This window comes from Anomaloglossus baeobatrachus, chromosome 6, assembly GCF_048569485.1.
Source record: "Anomaloglossus baeobatrachus isolate aAnoBae1 chromosome 6, aAnoBae1.hap1, whole genome shotgun sequence".
In the NCBI taxonomy this organism is placed as follows: Eukaryota; Metazoa; Chordata; class Amphibia; order Anura; family Aromobatidae; genus Anomaloglossus; species Anomaloglossus baeobatrachus.
In genome coordinates this window covers 456,493,619-456,518,867 of record NC_134358.1, presented here as the reverse complement: position 1 = coordinate 456,518,867, position 25,249 = coordinate 456,493,619, and the positions used below count along the sequence as shown (strand labels likewise).

The 25,249-nt window shown below is 45.9% G+C and overlaps 1 protein-coding gene across 1 annotated transcript in view; it reads left to right on the top strand.

Moving 5' to 3' along the window:
- LOC142244438 (ubiquitin-conjugating enzyme E2 E2) overlaps positions 1-25,249 on the top strand; it is a 329,602-nt gene that overhangs the window by 276,086 nt on the left and 28,267 nt on the right. Inside the window, exon 5 of the mRNA XM_075316658.1 lies at positions 16,279-16,426. Within this exon, the coding sequence (XP_075172773.1) occupies positions 16,279-16,426 (148 nt within the window). The remainder of the gene's footprint in view (positions 1-16,278; positions 16,427-25,249) is intronic.

The following is a 25,249-nucleotide window of genomic DNA, read 5'->3' as shown; positions in this document are numbered from 1 at the left end:
AGGAGGATAATAGGTGGAGTACTCCTGGGGGGGAGGTGTCTAATAGGAGGAGTAGTCCTGAGAGGAGGTGTCTAATAGGTGGAGTTGTCCTGGGGGGGAGGTGTCTAATAGGTGGAGTAGTCCTGGGGGGAGGTGTCTAATAGATGGAGTAGTCCTGGGGGGAGGTGTCTAATAGGTGGAGTAGTCCTGGGGGGAGGTGTCTAATAGGTGGAGTAGTCCTGGGGGGAGGTGTATAGGTGCCCAATGTGTGCGGGGGGCGTGGCTGGGCGGGCACAGTGTGTGGGGGCGTGACCAAGCGGGCACAGTGTGAGGGGGCGTGGCTGAGCGGGCACAGTGTGTGGGGGGCGTGGCCGTGCGGACACAGTGTGCGGGGGGCGTGGCCGAGCGGCCAATGCGACGGTTGTCACTGTAATGACGTCATGTTGGAGCAAGACAGACAGAATAAGGCAATTATAGATATATATATATGTGTGTATATGTATATATATGTGTATATATATATATATATATATGTATATATACACACACACACACACACCGTGTGCAGAATTATTAGACAAAGAATATTTTAACCAGATCATCATTTTTATGCAGATTTTCCAACACTAAACTAGAATGCTTAATAGATGAAGCAGATCAGGTGCTGTGTATTTGTGTAATGATGGAGGTTATAATTCTAAGGATACACCCTTTATTAAGGTGTGCAGAATTATTAAACAGCCTATATTCCTTGCAGAGTGGGCCAAAAAAGATTAAGCAGACTCTGAGAAGTCCAAAGTGTTATAAGTCTTACATAGGGATGCAGCACTTTTGAACGTACTGAGACATGTAGATCAGGAGAGCAGACTGTCAGTCATTACATGACTCACACTGATAACTCCCCCTTTCATTTAATATAAACTCTGAAGGCAGATTTTCAGGGAGATCTATGTCCTGCCCATAAATCTTAAAGCTCATTTACATTTACATTTTAAGAAAAACATGTATTTCTCTGGAATAAGACATTGGATCACAGATATCATTATTTTCATCTTTCTAGGACCTATATGACAATATTGACGGGTTAGGAGGGTTGATCCTACTGACAGATCCATACAGTTCCAGACATATGAGACTTATAGTTAGTGCTAATAGGTATGATCTTTTCCAAGTGGGTGGAGCTTACAGGGTAATTATGCAGAGTAGCTTAAGAGATGCACCCCACAGATTCCTGAGTTATGCCCCTTTTGTAAAGACTATAGAAATGAGCACTAATTAAAAAAAAAACATGTATCTCTGGAACTATACAGTGAGTTTAGGGAGAGACAACTGAATACTCGGGAGCAATGGGAATAAAATAAAAGCAAAAATGAGCCAATTTAACAAGTACTCATTAACAGAGTGTCAGCTGTTATCTCTTCTGCCTCTCCACTAGTATGCTCCATTACAGGTTCTGCCATTTTCCAAATATAAAGTGTCTGCCACCAAAGCAATCATTTGTCATTTTGGTCCATGGAACAGGAAAACAAAACTGCATATACTATGCTAGCCTAGCCCAAATTTAGTGTATTTAGTCTCAGAACGCCAAGCCACAGTCCCACATAGCACCAGATACCGTCCTTTCAGTGAGGGACTAGGGACAGAAATAATGACAATTATACAATAACAAGCTGTAGTACCAGGCATTGCCCAGGATAGTAGCTAAGGCTGCTTTCACGCATCAGTTTTTTGGCATCAGGCATGATCAGGCGAAAAAACTGATGCAACGGATCCGGCGAAAAAACGGATCGGTTGCATCTGTTTTTTCCATCAGTTCCTTCAGTGTTTTGGCAGATCCGGTGTGATTCTGAGCATGCTCAGTTAAAAAAAAACGGATCCGGCAGCCGGATCCGTTTTTTGTTGCATTACACCCAATGCGGCGTCCATAGGCTTCCAATATAAAACCGTATGGCGTCGGATCCGGCGCAATCCGTTTTTTTTGCCGGACACAAAAACGTTCACTTCAACGTTTCATCCGGCTGCCAGACAAGTACATTTTGCCAGATCCGGCAAAAAACGCATGAAACGCAAGGCCATCCGGCACAATCCAGCGCTAATAAAAGTCTATGAGGGAAAAACGGATCCGGCGGCAACAGGTGCCGGATCCGTTTTTTTTAGTTTTTCCCGGATTGTGCCTGATGGCAAAAAACTGATGTGTGAAAGCAGCCTAAGTCTCTCTCCCACTCGCCCTCTCCATCTCTCGCTCTCTCTCCCACTCAACCTCTCTTTCTCTCCCTCCCCCCTCTCTCTCTCCCACTCACCCGCTCTCCCTCTCTCTCCCCCACTCTCTCTCTCTCTCTCTCCCCCACTCTCTCTCCCCCCCCCCCACTCTCTCTCTCCCCCTCTTTCCCTCTCTCTCCCTTACACGCTCTCTCCCTGTCTCTTTGTCTCCCACTCGGCCATTCTCTCTCCCACTCTCCTTCTCTCTGTCTCGCTCTCTCATGTTCCCCGTCTCACCACTAAAAAAGAGAATTTTGTTTACTTACCGTAAATTCTTTTTCTTATAGTTCCATATTGGGAGACCCAGACATTGGGTGTATAGCTTCTGCCTCCGGAGGACACACAAAGTACTACACTAAAAAGTGTAGCTCCTCCCTCTGAGCATATACACCCCCTGGATAACCAGATCTAGCCAGTTTAGTGCAAAAGCTGAAGGAGAATAGCCACCCACAAGTAAAGATAGAGCAAGAACCGGAACAACCGGAGCCTCTGTCTACAACAACAGCCGGTGATAACACGCGGAACAAGAAACTGCCAACAGGCAACAGGGAGGGTGCTGGGTCTCCCAATACGGAACTATAAGAAAAAGAATTTACGGTAAGTAAACAAAATTCTCTTTTTCTCTATCGTTCCTATGGGAGACCCAGACATTGGGACGTCTCAAAGCAGTCCATGGGTGGGAATAAACAGAGAACTGAGAAGTAGGCGGAACCTAACTTCACAAATGGGCGACAGCCGCCTGAAGGATGCATCTGCCCAAGCTCGCATCTGCCGAAGCATGAGCATGCACTTTGTAGTGCTTTGAAAAGGTATGCAGACTAGTCCAAGTGGCAGCCTGACAGACCTGCTGAGCCGTAGCCTGGTGCCTGAAAGCCCAAGAGGCACCGACAGCTCTGGTCGAGTGTGCCTTGATCCCCGGCGGGGGAGGCACCTGAGTACACTGGTAGGCATCGGAAATGGCCGACCTAATCCAACGAGCTAAGGTCGGCTTAGAAGCCGAGAGGCCCTTACGCCGACCTGTGGTTAGCACAAAAAGAGAGGTGCACCGCCTAAGAACAGCGGTGCGAGACACATAGATCCGGAGCGCCCGACCAGAACCAGAGTATGCAACGCTTTTTCAAAGCGATGAACAGGAGCCGGACAAAAGGAAGGCAGGGAAATGTCCTGGTTAAGGTGGAAAGGAGAAACCACCTTAGGGAGAAAGTCCGGAGTCGGACGGAGAACCACCTTGTCTTGATGAAAAACCAAAAAAGGTGACTCCGAAGAGAGCGCAGCCAAATCAGAGACTCTCCTGAGGGAAGTTATGGCCACTAGAAAGACCACTTTCTGTGAAAGACGAGACAAAGAAACCTCCCTAAGAGGCTCAAAGGGGGGTTTCTGCAAGGCCGTGAGGACCAGATTGAGGTCCCAGGGATCCAAGGGCCGCCGGTAAGGCGGAATGATGTGAGACGCGCCCTGCATGAAGGTGCGCACCTGAGCCAGCCGGGCGATACGCCGCTGGAACAACACTGACAGAGCCGAGACTTGTCCCTTGAGGGAATTGAGGGATAGTCCTAGCTGCAGACCGGACTGTAGAAAGGACAGAAGGGTCGGCAAGGAAAAAGGCCAAGGAGCATGGCCGGAAGAGCGACACCAGGACAGGAAAATTCTCCAGGTCCTGTGATAGATTTTGGCCGAGGAAGACTTCCGAGCCCGAGTCATAGTGGAGATGACTTCAGGAGGAATACCAGAAGCCGTCAAGATCCAGGACTCAAGAGCCACGCCGTCAATCTGAGAGCCGCAGAATTCTGGCGGAAAAACGGACCTTGTGAGAGAAGGTCTGGACGGTCCGGAAGATGCCACGGCACCTCTATGGACAGATGGAGCAGGTCTGGGTACCAAGCTCGCCTGGGCCAGTCCGGAGCAATGAGGATGACCCGACGGCCCTCCATTCTGATCTTGCGCAGAACTCTGGGCAAGAGAGCTAGAGGGGGAAACACGTAGGACAGACGAAACTGGGACCAATCTTGAACCAGAGCGTCCGCTGCAAAGGCCTGAGGATCGTGGGAGCGAGCCACGTAAACCGGAACCTTGTTGTTGTGCCGGGATGCCATTAGATCCACTTCCGGAGTGCCCCACTTGCGGCAGATTGACCGAAACACTGCCGGATGCAGGGACCACTCGCCACTGTCCACGGTTTGACGGCTGAGATAATCTGCTTCCCAGTTTTCCACGCCTGGGATGTGGACTGCGGATATGGTGGACTTGGAGTCCTCCGTCCATTGAAGGATGCATTGAACCTCCAACATTGCCAGGCGGCTGCGTGTCCCGCCTTGGTGATCGATGTAGGCAACCGCTGTCGCGTTGTCTGACTGGACTCGGATGTGCTTGCCCGCCAAAAGGTGGTGAAAGGCTAGGAGAGCTAGAAGCACAGCTCTGGTTTCCAGCACATTGATCGAGAGGGCTGATTCGGACGGAGTCCAAGTGCCCTGTGCTCGGTGGTGGAGACATACCGCTCCACAGCCGGATAGACTGGCATCCGTTGTGAGGATCACCCAGGACGGGGCCAGGAAGGAGCGTCCCTGAGACAGAGAGAGGGGCCGAAGCCACCACTGAAGGGAGCCCCTGGTCTGTGGCGACAGAGCCACTAGCCTGTGCAAGTAGCAAGTCCGCTTGTCCCAACAGCGGAGAATGTCCAGCTGCAGAGGACGCAGATGGAACTGGGCAAAGGGAACAGCCTCCATTGACGCCACCATCTGACCCAGCACCTGCATTAGGTGCCTGATGGAATGACGGCGGGGCCTCAGCAGAGAGCGCACCGCCAAATGGAGGGACTGCTGTTTGACTAAGGGCAGCTTCACAAGTGCCGGCAGAGTCTCGAATTGCATCCCTAGGTACGTGAGCCTCTGGGTCGGAGTCAGAGTGGATTTGGGCAGATTGACAAGCCACCCGAATTGGACTAGAGTGGCGAGAGTGAGCGAGACACTCCGCTGACAGTCTGCGCTGGATGAAGCCTTGACTAGAAGGTCGTCCAGGTAAGGAATCACTGCCAACCCCTGGAGGTGCAGAACCACAACCACTGCTGCCATGACCTTGGTGAATACTCGAGGGGCCGTGGCTAACCCGAAGGGGAGAGCCACGAATTGGAAATGTTCCTCTCCGATTGCAAAACGTAGCCAACGCTCGTGTGAAACTGCAATTGGCACATGCAGATAGGCATCTCTGATGTCGATGGATGCCAGGAAATCTCCTTGGGTCATTGAGGCAATGACTGATCGCAGAGACTCCATGCGAAAATGCCGCACCTGAACATGCTTGTTGAGAAGCTTGAGATCCAGAATGGGCCGGAAGGAACCGTCCTTTTTGGGGACTAGGAAGAGATTTGAGTAGAAACCTCTGAACCGTTCCCGGGCGGGAACCAGTACAATTACTCCGTTGGCCTGCAAGGATGCCACGGCCTGAGAGAAGGCGGCGGCCTTGGAGCAGGGGGGAGTTGACAGAAAAAATCTGTTTCGCGGGCTGGAAGAGAATTCTATCCTGTAGCCGTGGGAGATGATATCCCGCACCCACTGATCGGAGACGTGTTGAAACCACACGTCGCCAAAGTGGGAGAGCCTGCCACCGACTAAGGACGTTGCTGGCGCGGCCAGATAGTCAAGAGGAGGCTGCCTTAGTGGCAGCAGCTCCTGCGGTCTTCTGTGGACGCGCCTTTGTGCGCCAGTTGGGTTTTTGGTCCTTGGCTGAGTTAGTGGACGAGGCCGAGGGCTTAGAGGATGACCAGTTGGAGGAACGAAAGGAACGAAACCTCGACTGGTTCCTACCCTGGGCAGGTTTCCTGGTTTTAGTTTGTGGCATGGAAGTACTCTTCCCGCCAGTAGCTTCCTTAATAATTTCATCCAGTTGTTCACCGAATAGCCTGGATCCAGCAAAAGGGAGCCCAGCAAGGTACTTCTTTGAAGAAGCATCTGCCTTCCACTCTCGAAGCCACAAGATCCTGCGGATAGCGAGGGAATTAGCCGAAGCCACCGCAGTGCGGTGAGAAGCCTCCAGCATGGCAGACATGGCATAGGATGAAAAAGCTGAAGCTTGGGAAGTTAAGGCAACCATTTCGGGCATAGATTCCCTGGTGAGGGAATGCATCTCCTCTAGAGAAGCAGAGATGGCTTTGAGAGCCCACACTGCTGCAAAAGATGGGGAGAACGAGGCCCCTGCCGCCTCATATACAGATTTGGCCAGAAGGTAAACCTGGCGGTCAGTGGAATCCTTAAGAGAGGTGCCATCAGCCACTGATACAACTGTCCGGGCTGAGAGTCTAGACACCGGAGGGTCTACCTTTGGTGAATGAGCCCACTCCTTGACCACCTCAGGTGGAAAGGGAAAACGGTCATCAGAACCACGCTTTGGGAAGCGTTTGTCAGGACAGGCCCTAGGCTTGGTCACAGTGGCCTGAAAACTGGAGTGGTTAAAGAACACACTCCTTGTCCTCTTAGGCAAGGTAAACTGGTGCTTTTCTGCCAGAGAGGGTTGCTCCTCTGATACTGGCGGATTGAGGTCCAGTACAGAATTAATGGACGCAATCAAATCACTAACATCTGAGTCACTTTCGGACAGATCAATGGGGCACATGGAGGTAGCCTCCGAGCCCCCAGTAACGGCATCCTCCTCGTCCTGCGAGTCAGCTCTTGAATCAGAGCCGCGGGACAAGGAAGGAGAGGGAGCCCTGCGTCTCCTCTTAGGAGGACGGGGTCTGGGACCAGATGAAGAATCCTCTGTGAGCTCCGCTGAGAGAGCCCTAGCAGCAGAGGCGCCCTGAGAAGGGGGCTGATGCATGTTCAGCAAAGTCCGGGACAGCTGTCCCATGGAGTCGGGAAAAGACTGGGAGATTGACCTAGAGAAGGATTCTACCCAAGCCGGGGGTTCAGCCACCGGAGCCGGAGCAGCCGGAGGGACCACTGTGGGTGCGATTCCAGGCTGAGGCATTGTCAGGTTAGAGCAGGCATCACAATGTGGATATGTGCTCGGTTCAAGCAGCACGAGCTTACATGCAGTGCATATTGAGTACAGCCTTGCAGCCTTGCTCCTCGTGTGAGACATGCTGCTGAAGTGGGGGCTCTGAGCCAGAATGACCCTCAGAGAGTATATAAGCAGGTCCACAACCGGAGGTTGTGGCTTACCAGACCGTTTGTGTGCCCTCCAGATCCCACAGCCCGGACCCCCAAGCAGCTTAGCAGGGATGCTGCAGCCAGCGCCGATCGCAGAGAGAAACGCTGATAAAATAGCGTCGGAGCGAGGAGAGGGGGCGGGACCTGCTCTGAGAGCGGGATCTGGAGGGCCAAGGAGATTTACAGGGGAGGGGACATGTACTCAGAGAGGAGTGTCCCTCCCCTGTGCCGAACGGCCGCTGGGCGGAGCCGCACTGTCCCTCTGCATGATTGACATTCAAGGGCAGTGAAATCGAAAGTAGGCCTCCGGCGAAGCCGGGGCCTAAATTTAAGCGATGCGGCCGGCGCGCAGGCCCCATCGGCGCGGTTCTCAGGCGACAACCAGAGAACCGGCCGGAAATGTCAGAACAGTGACACAGCACACTCTCCCCAACAATAAAGTACAAGGGACCCCCCGAATATAAACGTCTCAGATACTTAGCTTGCTGAGACGCAGGGTTCCAAGTCCCTGGGGATGAGTGCTCCGTCCAGCAGGATCCTGAAGGGCTGCGGATGGAGACCGGCCTCCTGCAAAGCAAGGAGAACCGTGCTGGCTCCCACTTCAAGCCAGAGCCCTAGGGATGGTGAAGGAGCGCGGCATGTAAGGCTCCAGCCTTGGAATCAACCCTAACAACACCGCCGACACAGTGGGGTGAGAAGGGACATGCCGGGAGTCCAGCTTGGACCCGCTTTTCTTCAAAAACTTTCCAAAAATGAAAAATCAGATGAGAATGCATGTGTGGATGTATGCCTCCTGAACACAAAGCAATGAACTGGCTAGATCTGGTTATCCAGGGGGTGTATATGCTCAGAGGGAGGAGCTACACTTTTTAGTGTAGTACTTTGTGTGTCCTCCGGAGGCAGAAGCTGTACACCCAATGTCTGGGTCTCCCATAGGAACGATAAAGAAATCATATTAACTGACACATAAGCTGACTAAGGCTGTATGCCCACGATCAGTGTTCACAGCGTTTTAGACGCAGTGTGTGTATGTTGCGTCCAAAACACTACGTTGTACATGCCCACTCTGCTTGTTTGTTCTGCAGTGAAAACAGACCTGCGGTGCTGCTCATGTCAATTCTTTGCTGTGGAAATGCGAGCATTCTCCACAGGGAGAACACAGCAAGAGACCACAACTGCCTGAGCCCGGACCGTGGGCACAAGCAGCTGCAGTCTCATGTGAAGGATACTCGCAGTCTCTCAGGTCAGGACCAGCCTCATCCAGGACGCAACGGGTCCTGATCGTGTGCACATACCCTTATACTAAGAATGTCGTTCATTGCCTATAGCAACCAATCACAGCTCCTATTAATGACTGGTAGCAAAATAGGAGCAAAGCTGGGATTGTTTGATATAGAGCACCCGATAAATACCCAGGCTGTCAAAACAGTCAATATATTACCTCACACATCCCAACAGTAAGCAGTTTTTTTTTTTGGCAAATACGCAACTGTAAAGTGCGGGGTTAAAATTTCCCCTCAAAACATAGTCTATGACGTTGGTGTCTGTGCAAAATTTAATGACTGTAAATGGAACAGTGCGGATTCCTTTAGCGGGGACATACACACACACACACACACACACACACACACACACACACACACACACACACTCACTCACTCACTCACTCACTCACTCTCACACTCACACTCAGCTTTATATATATATATTAGATAGATAATCTCTGGAGTCCTGCAGTAAGTCTCCCCTAACATTATTTTGTGTTAATCGATGCACCACATTAGCTTTGGCCTACTGTAGATTACAAACATCACGGAAACCCATTGTCTCCATAATTTCAAATTAAAAGAAAAAATCCCGCATCTCACTACATCCACAATTTGCATTAAACCCTGCGTTGTAAATTCATTACTGACGATCAACTCCAGTGATTTACACTCCAGACATCTTAATTACAAACATAATAATGAAGTTGCATGTAATGAAAAATGCTTCAACGGCTCCGCTATGTAAATGTAATTATTTTTCCATCATGTAGTTAATGTATAGGTTTCTGCTATTACTTCATTTCATATTCATTGTGTTTTCCTCCAGCTATTTAGCATTGCTGTTAAATCTTTGCCTCTAAGTTAGTGATCAGAAAGCATTGTATTCGAAAAAGTGCCACCATGATATGCACTTAACAAATAGCGTCTTTATACACTGAAAGACCACTTTATTAGAGACATCTTGTAGCACAGTGGACCCTTGTCATGCGTAGTTACATAGGTTGAATAAAGACACAGGTCCATTAAGTTCATCCTTTCTCTATCAGCTATACATTCTCTTCTATCGCTAGATTATTTATAACCCAGAAATGCCTGTTGTGAGAAAAGAATCCAGAGTGTTTTTAAATTCTTTTCTAGTACCCCCCACCTCACTACCTCTTGTGGTAGGGCATTCCACAGTCTGACTGCTCTAACTGTAAAGAACCCTTTCTTCTTTTGCTGCCAGAATCGCCTTTCCTGTACACAGTGACTGTTACCATATCTTTTGTAAGGTCTTTGAAAAAGAGTAAGTCATGTGTCAGTCATTTGTATTAACCACACTTGTATTTGTACCATGTTTCCTTGAAAATAAGACATCCCCTGAAAATAAGACCTAGTAAAGGTTTTGCTGAACTGCTAAATATAAGGCCTCCCCCGAAAGTAAGACCTAAGCAAAGTTTTTGTTTGGAAGCATACCCGCCGAACAGAACACCAGGGTATGTTGTACATGGAAATAATGGCAGTGTTCAAAAACAAAAAAGGAACCCCAATAAAATATAACTTTTATTCTTGATATTAAAAACGTCAGAGACCAAATAAACAAGGATAGATAAAGTGCCGAACGTGAAATAACAGATGCTCGGAGGGAAGATGATCACACAGACTGGCCCTAAATCAGCCCTAGTCAGCCGCTCCCTAACTAGCAATGGAGGGTATGACGGCCTAGGGTTATGGTGGAAACCTTGCATGTCCCTATTAGGCCCTGCACAGCACAAAAAAAACACCACTTAAAGAATACAGAGTCTCTCCATCCCAATCAGAGGGTTGGCCAAATAGACTTATCTGAGATGTTGTCCTAAGAAGACGCCCCTCCCCGTTTCATCCCACAAGTACCAGGAAATCATCAGGGGACAAACAGCGAGTAGACCGCCAATGCAGAAGCCTCCCTAAGCAGTCAAAGCAGAGGTGCAAAAAGGATATCTTTGTGAATTTGGTCTCTGACCTTTTTAGTATTAAGAATAAAAGTTATATTTTATTGGGGTTCCCTTTTTTGTTTTTGAAACTTACTCCCTCATTTTTTCTCGTTGGCTGCGGCCTGGTTATACAAATAATGGTAGTAACAAGAAATTCTTGATAGGATTAACAATTTGGCTGTTTATGCTGGTTTATGATGACCACTACTGTATAGTATATAATAAATGTTCATTTTTTTGGTGAACAATAAATGTGAATTCTTCTTCATGGAAAAATAAGACATCCCCTGAAAATAAGACCTAGCACATCTTTGTGAATAAAATTAATATAAGACACTCTTAGGCTATGTGCGCACGTGTGCGCTCTGCACCGCACCGAAAAGGTGCGCTTCAGAGCGCAGCTGAAAAGCTCCGTTCTGAAGCGCATGGTGCCGGCGAGAACGTGCGCTCTGCCTGCAGCTCCTGCCATAGACAGAGCAGGGGCTGCCGGCAAAGCGCACGGAAGAAGTGACATGTCACTTCTTAGAACGCAGCGATTCGGGCAGCAGCCGAAGCGCTGCACTCTAATATGCCATGTGCGCACGGCCCCTGCACAATCTCCATAGATTGTGCAGGGGACGCAGGACGCATGCAGTTACGCTGCGCTACAAAGCGCAGCGTAACTTCATGAATTACGCACACGTGCGCACATAGCCTTATTTTCGGGGAAACAGGATATATGAAAATAAGATCTCATCTGAGGAGTTGTCTCTTTAATCACAACAAGCCCAACTTATCTAACCTCTCATTATAGGTGAAGCCTTCCATCTCATGTAATAATCTAGTCGACCACCACTATTATTTTAATCCCATCCACAAGGCCATTAATAGAGATAAAAAAGAATTGGTCCGAACTAGAGATGGGCGAGCACTAAAATGCTCTGGTGCTTGGTCCTCGAGTTGAACAGGTCAGATGCTGTGAAAGGGCTCAACTAGAGGAGCAAGTGTAATGGAAGTCAATGATTGGGCAGTTTGTTTTTTTTCTCCCATATACAACCAGCCATTTTGACACACTACATCTGCTTTAACCCCAGTGAGAGCTATTCAGAGTTTGCGATTGGCTCTCTCTGGGATGCCTGTGCGTTATGATCGTTGTTTCACGGACTAAACATCTGAGCATCCTCAATACTCGGCCGAGCTCTGCGAGTTCCTGAACACCCCAATGCTGAATCGAGTGGCAAACACACTCGCTCATCAGTAGTCCTAGCTAGAGATGAGCGAACCTGAGTTAGTTGTTTGATGTTCATACCGAGCTCAGACTTTACCACAAAAAAAACAGACTTTGAGTTCAGATGCTTTATGTATGCAAACCACTCATGCGAGCATCACTGTGCTCAGGTACGCTTAGTGCTCAGTCCAGTGTGAGCCTCTTGCTATGTTTGATTGGCTCACACTGGTGGTAAGAGCAGCGTGATTGGATGTAGAGTGCACCCCTCAAAAAAATTGAAAAACTGTAGTCAACCACCGGAAGTGACCTGTTTTATGGCTGGCTGCATGTGTCAGAGACCTTAACTGCCCAATTAGTGACTTCTATTGGGGCTCAGGTCAAGTCTGAACTGAACTTCCACGAGTCCGCTCATGTCTTGTCCTAGCACAGATCCCTGCGGTACCGCACTTCTAACTTTACACCATTTAGAGAATGAAAGGGAACCAATCACCAGGATTTTCATATATAACCTAAAGCCCGTGCTATACTGGCACTATCATGCTGATTCTATACATACCTGTAGTGGTCAGCTCAGATGTTTAGGTTTTGAAACCCAAGAAAATAAAGTTTATAAAATCATCAGCTTTTTGAGTGACAAGTTCTATGGGACTAGTGAAATACAGTTCAGCAATTAGAAGGAACCTGTCAGTGGATTGATGCTGCCGCCGAAACCATGAGCAGCGTGAATCAGAGCCCGGCTGCACCATTGCAGCCAGGTATATTTTTCTCCTGAAATGCTCCGGTATTTCAGAAAACATGTAGTTAGAACATTTAGCCTTAGACTGTAACCAGAAGCAAGACTAGTCTGGCGCTGTCCTCAGCTGGCTTTTTCTAGAGTTGGTCAGGTAAATTATAGATCTGTCCATATTGACATTGTCATGTCACATGACTGCTGCAGCCAATCACTGGCTTCTGACTAATGGGCTGCAGCCTCTCAGAGGAGAAGATTGCAATCATTCTGTTCCAGACTGGGTTTGTCCAGTAATGGATAACCTTTCTAATCCTGTAGGGCATTTCTGGAATGAGGTGAATCAGAACATGCCAGGTCCATATAAATTATGGCTCCTTAAAGAAGATATCCTGTCCTCAAGGCCAGTCTCCCTGTAGAACTATGTATCACCTAGTGTAAAGTATGCCATGATGAAGTGCTACTACCTGAGCGTCTCTGATAGCGTCCATTCGGTGAATGTATGAGCATCTATGTATACTGGCAGCATACCTGCTCCACTCACTTTCCCATCCTGGCTCTTTAAAATGATTTTCTCTATATTAAGAGTATCTAAATATCTATCCAAAAAAGGCTTATTATCCTTATTATAGTAATATATTTTTAAGCTACCACCTAATTCACACATATAGGTGTTCCAGTCAGTCTTTTTTCTGAATAGCATGCAGTTTCTTCTGACTGAGAACCCAGAACCCTGCCCTATTACCAGACTCTATTCATGATCCTATACAGCCAGGAGCCTATCTACTGATACTTGCAAATTTTTAATAGCACATAGAGGCATTAAGGTTAGGTTCCCGAAAAATTAGAGATTACCTTGTCGTTGGTTTCGGGCTCATTTGCATTGATCAATACATTTGCTAAACATCTCTATTAATTTCAATTATTCATAGCCGTTTTGCAATACCATTTTCATATATTCATTTTTTCCATATCGCTAAATGAATTTTTCATTGTTCGTAGTATCCCTATAGCAGTAATGCGTTACCATTTTTCATGTTTATATTTTGATAGAGGTTAGTGTGCAGCTTATTATCCTTATTATACTCATGTATTTTTAGTCTAGCACCTAATTCACACACATAGGGGATCTAGTCAGTCTTTTTTTCTGAATAGTGTGTATAGGAAGACACCTGTCAGTCGGAATATGAAGTACTTAGGATCATATATTACAGCAACGCAATCGCAGCACAAAGATCAGTATGTAGCAGTTATTTTTGTCCTGCATATGGTAATTTTCGGTACAACACCCTGTTCTTTCTGAGTTGCAGCTCCTTACCTTCTAGCAGTGTGATATTATTCAGGCCTGCAGATATTCCTATTCCTGTTTTCTATTCTCGGCCCCTCCGTACATGTGGCAGCTGCTTGAAGTTAGCTTTGTGGCCGCTGTAGGCTACGTAACCTTTAGGTATTATTCCATCAAGTCTGAGCAGGAAAAATAGTCAGTTTGTATTTTTCACTGAATCGCCATTAATATCAGTAGGCGCCAGCCGGGGATGATCACTGAACCCTGTCTCCTTTACTAATACAGGGGCTGCAGTTCTGCGGAGGACATTGTATACCACCCATGATGATTCTGATTTTAAATGTTTGACATTGAAATGTCAATGAAGCATTATATATACACAATATAAGATACCATAATAACATCCTACATGGCATAATGCGTCAAATACTGCTACATTTCAATCATGTATGTTTCCTTCTTAAAAGCTGCAGCGTTTTAGAGAAAAATAGTTTAAGGCTATGTGCGCACGTTGCCTTTTTTATGACCACAAAGATGCAGAGTTTTTGTGCGTTTTTGACCTAAAAAAACGCACCCGCGGTAAGAACGCATTAAAAAAGCATGCGGTTTTTGCCGCGTTTTTGTTGCTGCTTTTTTTCCCCCAATATATTGCATGGGTGAAAAACGCTGGCAAAAACGCAGAAAAAATTAACATGTTGCATCTTTGTGGTCACCACAAAAACGCACCTAAAACAAACCTGCACTGTGCGGACAGCAAAAATGAAAACTCATAGACTTTGCTGGGGAAGCAAAGTCATGCAGTTTTAAGACCAAAAACGCACCGTGCGCACATAGCCTAAAGCCTCTGGAGACTGAGCCACATGGGAGACTGATCGGACAGGCTGGTCCTGGTGTCCTCTTCTTGACCGCTGCCAATGACTGTCAGGTGTCTTCCTATACACACACACACGCACACAGACCTGTCTTTCAAGAGGAATGCAGCGTTTGAGTCAAACATATCTGGTTAAAGTCACAAAGCCAGTGTCTAATTAATATATGCTGCCCGTGCATAAGGCAGCCTTTATCAGCTGTCAGTTTGACTTTAAAAAGGCGCTCCAAATCCTTATTTTATTAATTAAACCTGTGTAAATGTGTTTCTAGTTTACATATAGTAATATACTCACCGATCACTGTCTTCTCCAGTTTTAGCACCGTCCTGATCATCATCTCACTCTTTTTACTACTATTTCAACTTGCTGGATCACTATGCTCTACGTGTGAGCCAGAAGTCGCTATTACATTTTAAGTCTATGGAGCTTCGTTCTGACACTCAATAGACTTTGCATGGTAAAAGACACTTCTTGATCATTCATACAGGGCGGTGGGAGCCAGCAAGACGGAATAAAAAAATGTCTAAGATAGTCCAGCACTCCAGAGGTTAAACTGAAAATGAACTTGAGTTCATGTAATTTAACTATTCCATATGATCCAGAGAATTTGTCCCTTTTGAAAGCTGATGATTGTAAGGGTAACTATGGTTCAAAGAAAAAAAAAATGTTCCAAGGAAAGCAAGATGCCAAAAGCGTAACTTTAGCATAGTGACAAAAACAAGACAATGTACATAGGGCAACGTTTCGGCAATATTTGGCTTTTTCAAGCCAGAAAACTCAATTATAAGACTATAGCTGTATTTTTTTCTATTGTGTTTTCTGGCTTGAAAAAGGGGCAGATATGGCCGAAACGTCTTATGTACCTTGTCTTGTTTTTGTCACTATGCAATTTTAGGGATGGAATAAAAGGTACGTTTTTCATATAGCTATTTTTGATGCCCTGGATTCCTTGGAACTTTTACTGCTTTCTGAACCCAGTGGGAGGTCACACCAAGTAAGCACAAAACCCGCCAGTGGTGCATCAAATTGGCTCACTGAAACGGATCAGCCTTTTTTGGGGATAATGTTTATCGAAATCTCACTACAAAAGGGTCAAATCCATAATAATGCTAAGGCTGGACTTACAATGGCCATCAGTGGCCTTTAAACAAATGCCAATCGGGTACACTCAAGCCAACTGGCGTTTTTTTAAGTCTGTTTTGATGAGTGGACCATGTTTCCGTGCACTTAGCACAATCGTTCTGTGTACATAGATGGATTGCCTTTATTCTCGGCAACACAGGTCCTTTTTCGTTTTTTTACACACTACAATGTGCTGCCAAGAATGATGATTTTTAAGCAAACAAAAATTATTTCACCCTACAAATGAGTGCTGATTGGTAGTTTGTTTATAGTAACAGTCTTTTCCCCAAATCGGCCAGTATAAAGGCATGTGGCCACTTTGGGTCTGCTCCTTTGGATGTTGTATATCAATCAGCTTTGCATTGTTTCATGCTAGAGACTGTACATGAACCAGAATGGCTTATTCTATAGCATTATTATTGTAAATTTTGGAAATGAAAATTGAACAACCAACTTTGATATTTTTCAGGTGACGTTTCGGACAAGAATCTACCACTGCAACATTAACAGCCAAGGTGTCATCTGCCTTGATATCTTGAAAGACAACTGGAGCCCAGCACTAACCATTTCTAAAGTTCTCCTCTCCATCTGCTCTCTGCTCACAGACTGCAACCCTGGTAAGATTAAAAAAATAAGTCATACCTGGCAAAGCTATTCCCTTTACAATTTCCAGGTTTATTGTTAATGTACGTATCTATTAACTTCATTGGAACAGTAATGTGCATATTTTATTTTATTCGTGGATCATCTTGTTATGCTTTCTTTGTATGGTCCAAGAAGTAGCGGTAACATCAGCCATAAGTAGCAGTTCTGGTACTAGGGATATATGTAATTCTGTTACAGGGTGACATGGATTCTGCTCTCTACATCTTCCCTCTTCTCTGTGTATGACTTTTCTTGGTATATTTTACACTATACTCAATTCAATGACTTGTCCTGTTTGGGATCTTAGGAGGAATGTGCAGGTGGATAGCACTAATAAGGGCCAACAGGTCTTCTGCAGTCAATGGGATTTAGGACCTTCATTGTAGTCACTGACTTTTTTACAGTACCTGTTACTAAACAAAAGGTCTAAAATGTTATTGTGCTATCTCAAACATGGGCATATAGTGTATACAAATGTTTAATGCTGGGCCTGTCCTATCATGGACATCAATACAATTTGATATGTCCAATACATGTTGAGAGTAGGGCTCCAATATGCTCTCGTTGGAAAGGAGTGATAACTGCACATATATGGGTCTCTCCATCATCCTTATGAGAGCTCTGAAAATTGCTGACCACAAATATCTTATCCATATGCCATAAATGCCCCCAATAAGAAAAGTACTTTAAGTTTGGAATTTGATAAAGAAACGTATTTCATCCTGGAGTTACACTTGCGTATGACTCGCGAGAGGATTGTATGGCATCACCTGGCTCGGCCAGCCGCTCTCCAGACAGGAAAGTGCAGCTGCATGTATTTTTTGCAGCTGACACACTCCGGTCAGGAGAGACGGTGGCTAGTCCAGGCAGTGCGATTCGATCCTCACGTCCAGCCTAATTTGTATAGAGGAATAAATACTTCACTGTAGTTCTCTTATAACGCTTTTTTAACTGCACATTTAAAGTGTCTGTTTACCTTATATGACTGCCCCTCGTGGCTTTATCGCTCTTCCTGCTCCTTGTGCTGCCTGCTTCCTGCCTGACAGTGTCTGTGGGCAGTACATGTCCTTAATTGACAGTTCAGGCCTACAACATTGTGATTAGAGGTGAGCAAACCCTAGGTTTGATGTTTGTACGGAACACAGATTTTTAAAAAAAAAAAAAACAAAACAACATAGTTTGAGTTAGAAGATCAGGTGCTTTACATATGAAAACCACTTGCACGAGCATCACTGTGCTTGGGTACCCTCGGTGCTCAGCCCAATGCAAGCCACTTGCAGTGTTTGATAGGCTCAGACTGGAGGTAATAACAGCATGATCGGATGTAGTGTGCACTGAAAAAAGTTAAATAATGGAAAAGCTCCATCTACCCTCACCCCGGAAGTCTTCTGTTTATGGCTGGCTGCGTATGGGCAGAGAGCCAAACTAACCAATTAGCGACTTAGGGGTTCAGGTCAAGTTTGAGTCCCTAACCAAACTTTATCTAGTGTCCCAGCTTCCACTGGTCTGCACATCTCTGGTTGTAATATGTCCAGCACTCTCTTCCAGTGCCACTGTATAGACTAGCCCTGGCGGCACAGTACACTCCCTGTTTGGTCTCCAGCTCTATAAAACAGCTCCACAGCTGCTGGGCATTCCCTGGAGCCATCCTATAGACTACAATAGGTATACGGGGAAATACCAAGGATGCTAGGTCCCCTCTCAGCCCACACTGAAACAGAAGAATTACCCCTTAACTACAGCTTATCATGCAGGAATCATTCTGATAAAGTGGATTGCCCAAATCAACAAATGCCTTTAAAATATTTTAACTTGTAGCTCTGTGCTAGAGAAATGTGTCCGTCCTGTCTGTTATGCCTTATTATTTTAGGGTTGTCCGTTTACAAAAAACTTTGGTAAAGGTGGTTAGAGCTTAAAACATGGACATTACTTTCCTGTTGAAGCTGTTGCAGCACTGCCTGTCCGAATTGAGAAACATTGACAATGGTGTCGCACCGCCTACAGTATATGTCCTCAGCAGCCAACCAGTAACCTAGCCAGTCAGGAATACACTGCTGAGACTGATTGGCTTCAGCAGTCATGTTGTAGACAGAAGGTGACCACTGCAGCTCTGTAAACAAAAAACTTTACGGAACAACAAAGAGGCGACGCTACTCCTTCAACAGGAAAGTATTGCTGTAAGTTTTTAATGATAGGCTAGCGTGCTCACTACTCGATCAAGTATTGCTAAGCTCGGTCAAGTTCATGAAACATCGAACACAACACAAAGACTCCCTTCAGCCAATGATGTGTTCAGGCATCCCAGGGAGAGACACTGGAAGTCTCTGAATGAATTTCTGTGGCTAAAAACAACATTATCGGATGTAGTATGTCCAAAACAAAAACCCTCCCTCCCCAGAAATGCTTTGTTTATATCTTTCTGTATGTGGCCGGAGAGCCGAATTGCCCAATCATTGACTTCCATTATTCTTGTTACTTGAGTTGTGCCCATCCAAGCGTCTGACCTGCTCGACTCGAGTAACGAGCACTTAAGCATCGTATTGATCACTTATAATTCAAGTACCGAGGATTGTACTGCTCGCCCATCATTACTTATATTATCATTTTTGAGCATTACTTTTTTTTTTTAAATGGACAACCCCTTTAAACTCCCAACATTTTCAATGGCCACAGATGACATTTCCACCATTGCAATGTTCCTTGTATCCACAGTGGGAGCAGTAAATCCGGAGTCACCGAGATGGATGCATTATTAAACGCCTTACACTTTAAAATTGCTTCTAGTACAGTAAAATGTTCTGATAATCCAGACAGATAATCTCATTGTAAGAACGAGGACCTCGGGAACAATAATTAATATAACAGCACTCTATTGTAATGGCGCTGCCAGGAGCGCCGGCCGTCGGTAGGTTGTAGGCGGGCAGGCTGGTCTCTGGGATATGAGCGTGTACCTCTATACAGTGATATGATTACAGGCTCGTGGGAGATATATTATTATGTTTACATTTTTATCTTTGAGCCTCCGTAGCCCTGGATAGAAGCCGCTTCTTCATCTCTATTCACCCCAGAGGCTGGCTTTTACGCCACTCTCCTAAATTCATTTCATGTTTATTTGCCTCACGCCCTTGAATTGTAACACAATACCAATGACATGAGGTTTAGACATCAGATAGGAGCACAGATAAAATACAAGCATTGACCCTTTACAGATTCGGGAGCCAGGATCATTGTACTGGGGCTATTACCATATGAATGCGCCTCTGCTTTATCTGATCTAATTGCTTTCTTTCAGAAGCTTTTACATGGGCTTCCAAGTGAAGCTGCGCCTTTTGTTTCGGCTACACAGAGGAGTACTGCTTCCCCTTTAACAAGTGAAAAAACCATTAAGTTCTTTTCATCTTGGCAAAGTTTCTTGTGCCTTTGAACAAACAATTGGAGACATTGGAGGAAAAAAAAAGTTTAAATTCTAGATGTCATTTCTGCTGCGGGATAAATATTTAGTGAACGAATGATCTATGGTAACACAAGTTTACGCTCCCCAATGTAATATTGTCGGGGTAGAGCATAAGGACTGTGGCTACACGGGCTGTGTGCTGGATAAACATGCATGAATGTAATCCTAGAAACACAGGCCTGTGATCGGAATCCTACATGGACGGTAGTAGACACTAGAAGTACATTTATTCTCCCAGTACAAATCCTGGAAGAATTAGGGAAATTTGGTGAGGGTGCATATGTATCCTTTCATTGGTCCATTAGTTGATACAAGTTAAGCACATCTACGTCTAAGTTTGGCACAAAGGTCTTTAGTCACTGTCAGGATTCTCCGATGTGGTTAGTGAGATTGGCAAAGCATGTAACTGAAAGTAAGCGCTATACATATTTCCAGTAACAGTCTGACTAGACTTGCACAGCCTCACTCAATTCACTTGCATGTCTAGTTGGGATGTGGCTGGGAGTATGCAGATTGCATCCTGCAGTCACATCACCACCTGCTCCTGGCATCGGAAAATCCTGACAGTGTGCCCCGTAGGCTGTGAAGATTCACAAATCTGCAGACTTTATGCCAAACCTGGACAGCCCTTTAGCATTGTTATTCCCAGCCAATTGGAAACTACCTCTCAATGATTTGCAAAGTCCAGTTGACTTTTTCATTTTTGTCAGCAAAATTTTTTTCCTAAATGTAGTCTGGCTGATGATTTCTGACAAAGAAAACCCTTCTCTCCCACCCTATTGAGCAGTTGGAGTTTTGTTTTCAGGGAGACAATGCACTGCCAGAGCTGCATGGCAGTGACTTTTCTTTCTCTTCCTGTTGAAAACACACGAATATTTGGCAGAAAACTCATGTGTATGGATTGAGAGTTGCCAAACAGCCATTCGGCCGACACCTATCGTGTGCGGCCGCTTATTATTATATTCTTTTTGGAGCACCATCGACTCCATGGTGCTGTACATGTGAAAAGGGATTACAGTGGAACCTTGGTTAACGAGAACAATCCGTTCTGGGAGTGTGCTTGTTAACCAAGTTACTCGTTCAGCAAAGCAAGATTTCCCATAGGAAATCATTGCAATGCAGACAATTCGTTCCACAACTTGTTAAATGTCCCATCCTCGTCCCCTGTTGTGTCATTCCACACATGCACAAACACACACAAACATGTACAAACACACACAAACACGTACAAACACACAAGCATGCACGCACATATTATGCTCACCTTACCTTCCGTTCCATTGCCGGTCTCCTGGGACTTGCTGTTCGCTAGTACGGGCTGTGTATCTGGTACCCATCATGACGAGGGAGGAATTCCGCTGCCTATGAGTAGCGGTGACCGGGGAAGTTCCTGCTTCGTTGCTATGGTTGTCGATGCACAGCCTATACCGGCAAACTACAGGACCCAGGAGGCCGGCAATGGAACGGAAGGTACATATATCAATGTCACCTTACCTTCCGGTCCATCGCCGGCCTCCTGAATCTTTTAGTTCGCTGCGAGGATTTCTCCCTCGTCGCGATGTACCGGCGGACTACAAAAACCATGAGGCCGGCGATGGAACGGAAGGTAAGGTGAGCATAATACTGTATGTGTGTGCGTGCGTGTGTGTTTGTGCGTGCTTGTGTATGTTTGTGTGGACCACAAGAGCGGGTTAGAGCGCGGTGGATGTACGGAATCGGAAGTGTGTGTCTTGAGTATTTTGCTCGTACAGCAAAGCTTTCTCGTAAACCGAGTTACAAAGTTACAGAAAGCTTTGCTTGTTAAACGAAATTCTCGTTAACTGGGTTACTCATTAAGCGAGGTTCCACTGTATATACAAAACACATATATATATATATATATATATTATATTGTATATGTTACAATGAATAAAATACAGAGGAGGAGAGGGTCCTGCCCTTGTGGGCTTAATCTACAGGCCTAAGGACCTTTTTAATGATTGTTTTTGATGGTGACCATTCAATACAGTACTGAAGCATAGAGATCCATGTTAATCATGTTATTCCCAGCCAATCAGAAACTCCTTCCTAATTCACTGTCCAGTTGTGCTTTTAATTTTGTTAGAATAATCCCTTTCCTATTAACAGACTTTCTGATGTCCGGGATTTTTGACAGCTAAAGACCCTCTTCCCTCCCCTAGCTAGAGTCTGGCGTTTTAAGGCTCGATTATTTTGGTTTAATGATAGATAAGCCACGAGCAGCGTTGTGTGATGGTTTTTTCCTCTCTCATTATAAACATATGAAGATTCGGCCGAGCACTCAAGAGTGCGAGGGAGTTGGCAGAGGGATGTGTATGCCGAACAAGCCTGCACCTACATTATATGTATGGTCAACTTAAAGAGGACCTGTCATCATGTTAAAAGGGCATTTTTTGCTCTCCTTTAATTCCTGCTGCTCCTCTCTGTGTTCTATACGGTTTTTTAAATTCACCATACGGTTCTAGTGGTCTTTCTATTTAGTGCTAATTTTTATGGTCTTTACAGGAAGGTGCAGTTTACAGGGGTCTCTGGGGGGGTATAGTTAGGCTGCTCTGCATTATTACCATCTGAACAACACCTGCTTGGTAAAGACAAAGTAAAACGCAGAGCAGTCTAAACACACGCCTACAGAGAATCATGCGAGCCACGCCTCCTTGGTAAAAGGATAAAACTTAGCACTAAATCAAAAGGCCCATATCTGTGCAACCGTATGGCAGATTTTACACGAAAAAAAAACCTGAATACTTAGAGGAGCAGTGGAAATAAAAATAAGAGCAAAACTGGCCACTTTTGACCCGATGACAGGTCCCCTTTAAGGAACTGTTGAACTATTGTATCATATCATGACTATACAATATAGTGCTGGAATATGAGCCTGTTAAGCCCTTTAGAATGGGAACCTCTCTTTCCAGCAGCTTTCTTGGCTTGTGTAAAGGAGTCCTGGGAATAGATCAAGGTATATGGCAGAGAGTTCTCCAGACTGGACTCCCTTTTAAAGCTTCCCTGCCTGAAGTATTTATCATGATTCAACAAAATAGCTGTGAGATCAGTAGACCCAGTGATTGGATCCCCATTGGATAGTTGATAAATACTAGGTCAGTGAACTCAACAGTTGGGGGTACTTTGCACACTACGACATCGGAAGCCGATGCTTGCGATGCCGAATGTGATAGTCCGCGCCCCCGTCGCAGCTGCGATATCTTGTGGTAGCTGCCGTAGCGAACATTATCGCTACGGCAGCTTCACATGCACTTACCTGCCCTGCGACGTCGCTCTGGCCGGCGAACCACCTCTTTCCTAGGGGGGGGGGGGGGCGTGCGGCGTCACAGCGACGGCAGGCGGCCAATAGAAGCAGGGGGAGCAGATGAGCGGGATGTAACCATCCCGCCCACCTCCTTTCTTCCTCATTGCAGCCGGGACGCAGGTAAGGAGATGTTCCTCGCTCCTGCGGCTTCATACAGAGCGATGTGTGCTGCCGCAGGAACGAGGAACAACATCGTAACATCGGTCCTTCCGAAATTATGGAAATGACCGACGCTACAATGATCATACGATTTCAACGCTTTTGCGCTCGTTAATCATAGTAAAAAGGATTCCCATACTCCGATGTCGACAGCGACACCGGATGTGCGTCACTTTCGATTTGACCCCGACCACCTGCGATGTCGTAGTGTGCAAAGTACCCCTTAGTTACCTATCGAGTCGACAGGTAATAAATGCATTAGGGTGGGCTAGACCTTTAAGTAGACCAGTTTAAAGGGACCCATAGAGAGCACAAGTAAGACCCCCAAACATGTAAGACTACAGTCAGCTGAACCCGCTGATAACGGCAAAATAGGCAGACAGGTGATGTTGGGAGGGAGTTTACTGAATTTCATCTGCTTATCTTTATATTTGACGTGAGCCAAGCTGGTGCCAGATGATTTTGGCAGCAGTGTTCTTATAGATAACACAGAAACGCTCGGCCAAGCATTCCACTGTATGGGGGATTCAGGAGAGATGGCTGGCAGCCGAGCGATTGATTATTTACCTGGGCTTTTAGATTCCACTTTAAGATTTTTCTGATCTGTGTAAGTAAATCCGCTCCTTGACTGATTTGTTTTAACAACTGATAAAGATTTGTCACTTTTAGCAACTAATAGAAAAGCTCCAGTCACTTTACCTGGTTTCATTTTGGCGAGCCCAGATCTGTCAACATTATCTTGTCCGAGACTAGCGTCTCACAGTAAGATCTGCTTTGCTTCCAGTGCAAGTGATGCAAAATTCATCAACGACAAATTACTCCCATTGTGACACTGAATGAGCAAGGGGGAAGGAGTGTATTAAAACTGAATGCTCTACAGCAGCAGACTAGGCAAGGATATGGGATTAGAACACGCAGTTAGGCTATGTGCGCACGTTGCGTAATTACATGCAGTTACGCTGCTCTTTGTAGCGCAGTGTAACTGCATGCGTCCTGCGTCCCCTGCATAATCTATGAAGATTATGCAGGGGCCATGCGCACGTGGCCTCTTAGAGCGCAGCGCTTCGGCTGCTGCCCGAAGCGCGCGTTCTAAGAAGTGACATGTCACTTCTTCCGTGCGCTCTGCATGCATTCCCGGCTCTGTCTATGGCAGGAGCTGCAGGCAGAGCGCATGGAATCGGCTTTTTTTTTTCACTACGGACATTTTCTGCAGCGATTTGAAGCGCACGTGTGCTCTTCAGATCGCTGCAGAAATTTCTGCAGTGACAGTATGCAACGTGCGCACATAGCCTTACACTTGAAAAAAGAGCGTCATATAACTTTGTGGCATCATGAAATTGCCCATAATCTAAAAGTTTGTTGAGTGTGTCATTTAGTTTAATTAGATAGGAAGATAACACTAACATCTAATTCAGGTATTTGAATGGCAGTGACCCCACTGGTATTAGTCAGGGAAACTTTAGGATCTGGCTGTCTCCACTGGAAGTACATTGTCAGTGTTTCCTCTGTTCACACAAAATGTGAACGCTGCAGACAGTCAGCTTCAGGGATCTGGTTAGAGATCTATAAAAGTGACAAATATTGTCCAGGAATGATAAACTTGACCTGTTATTGTCAAAGAAATTTCTGGAAAAAAGAGAATATCTCAGATAATTGTAAGGATTGTCCTGGGAGTGAACCCACTAGACTGTGCACCGGACTCCTCTGTGACGCCGCCTCGAGCGAACCCCTATACAGGGACTGTCGGGCGTAACCGTAGAGGGCCTAGGTGCACGGAAGCTGGGATCAACAAGAGTCACTGGATGCAGGATCTGATCTGGACCAGGTGCAGGTTAACGGACTCAGGCAGAAATCCAGAAC